Source organism: Mustela nigripes, chromosome 6, assembly GCF_022355385.1.
Source record: "Mustela nigripes isolate SB6536 chromosome 6, MUSNIG.SB6536, whole genome shotgun sequence".
Taxonomy (NCBI): domain Eukaryota; kingdom Metazoa; phylum Chordata; class Mammalia; order Carnivora; family Mustelidae; genus Mustela; species Mustela nigripes.
The window spans coordinates 20,899,139-20,899,897 of NC_081562.1; the positions used below are offsets into that span (position 1 = coordinate 20,899,139).

Sequence of the window (759 nt, forward strand, 5' to 3'; positions counted from 1 at the left end):
TCGAGCCCCGCATCGGGCTCTTTGCTCAGCAGGGAGCCTGCTTCCTCCTCTCTCTCTGTCTGCCTCTCTGCCTACTTGTGATCTCTGTCTGTCAAATAAATAAATAAATCTTTAAAAAAAAATTAAAAATAAAATAAAATAAAATAAAAGTACTCTCTAAGACCCTAGAAAATTACTTAGATGAATCCTGCTTCAGGAGAACCCACACACCACTGAGAAGCGCCAGACTTGAGCCTCATTAACTTCCTGTACATTAATTCAAATAAAACTGAATGGACAAACCAGTCCCATCAATAGCTAAAAACCGTCACTTTGTTAAATTATAAATTACTATTCTGTGTAAATTTGAGTTAAATTAAAACTTTTCTAAAACAGATACAACACTTTAGTAGTCATAAAGAGATTAATGTCTTCAAGTTTTAGCAGACAATTTTCCCTGTAACAAATTTCTAATCTAGGACCAATAAGGAATTATTCAAGTGCACTATGGGATCTCTGTAAACAAAACACGCTTGCCACTTGCCTGTAATTACTTAGGGAATTCAGATAATTTCTCTATTGTTCATAGAGCTTATGATTTTTTTTAGAAATATCATTATCATTCAATACTTTATTTATGTACCTTCAGGTAAGTTCTGAATTGAATAGACGATAGCTTCTGGAGAGCTTATGATTTTTTTTAGAAATATCATTATCATTCAATACTTTATTTATGTACCTTCAGGTAAGTTCTGAATTGAATAGACGATAGCTTCTGGA

General features: G+C 33.1%; 1 protein-coding gene across 1 annotated transcript in view; it reads right to left on the reverse strand.

Moving 5' to 3' along the window:
• ACTR6 (actin related protein 6) overlaps positions 1–759 on the reverse strand; it is a 24,732-nt gene that overhangs the window by 3,869 nt on the left and 20,104 nt on the right. Inside the window, exon 10 of the mRNA XM_059404650.1 lies at positions 623–663. Within this exon, the coding sequence (XP_059260633.1) occupies positions 623–663 (41 nt within the window). The remainder of the gene's footprint in view (positions 1–622; positions 664–759) is intronic.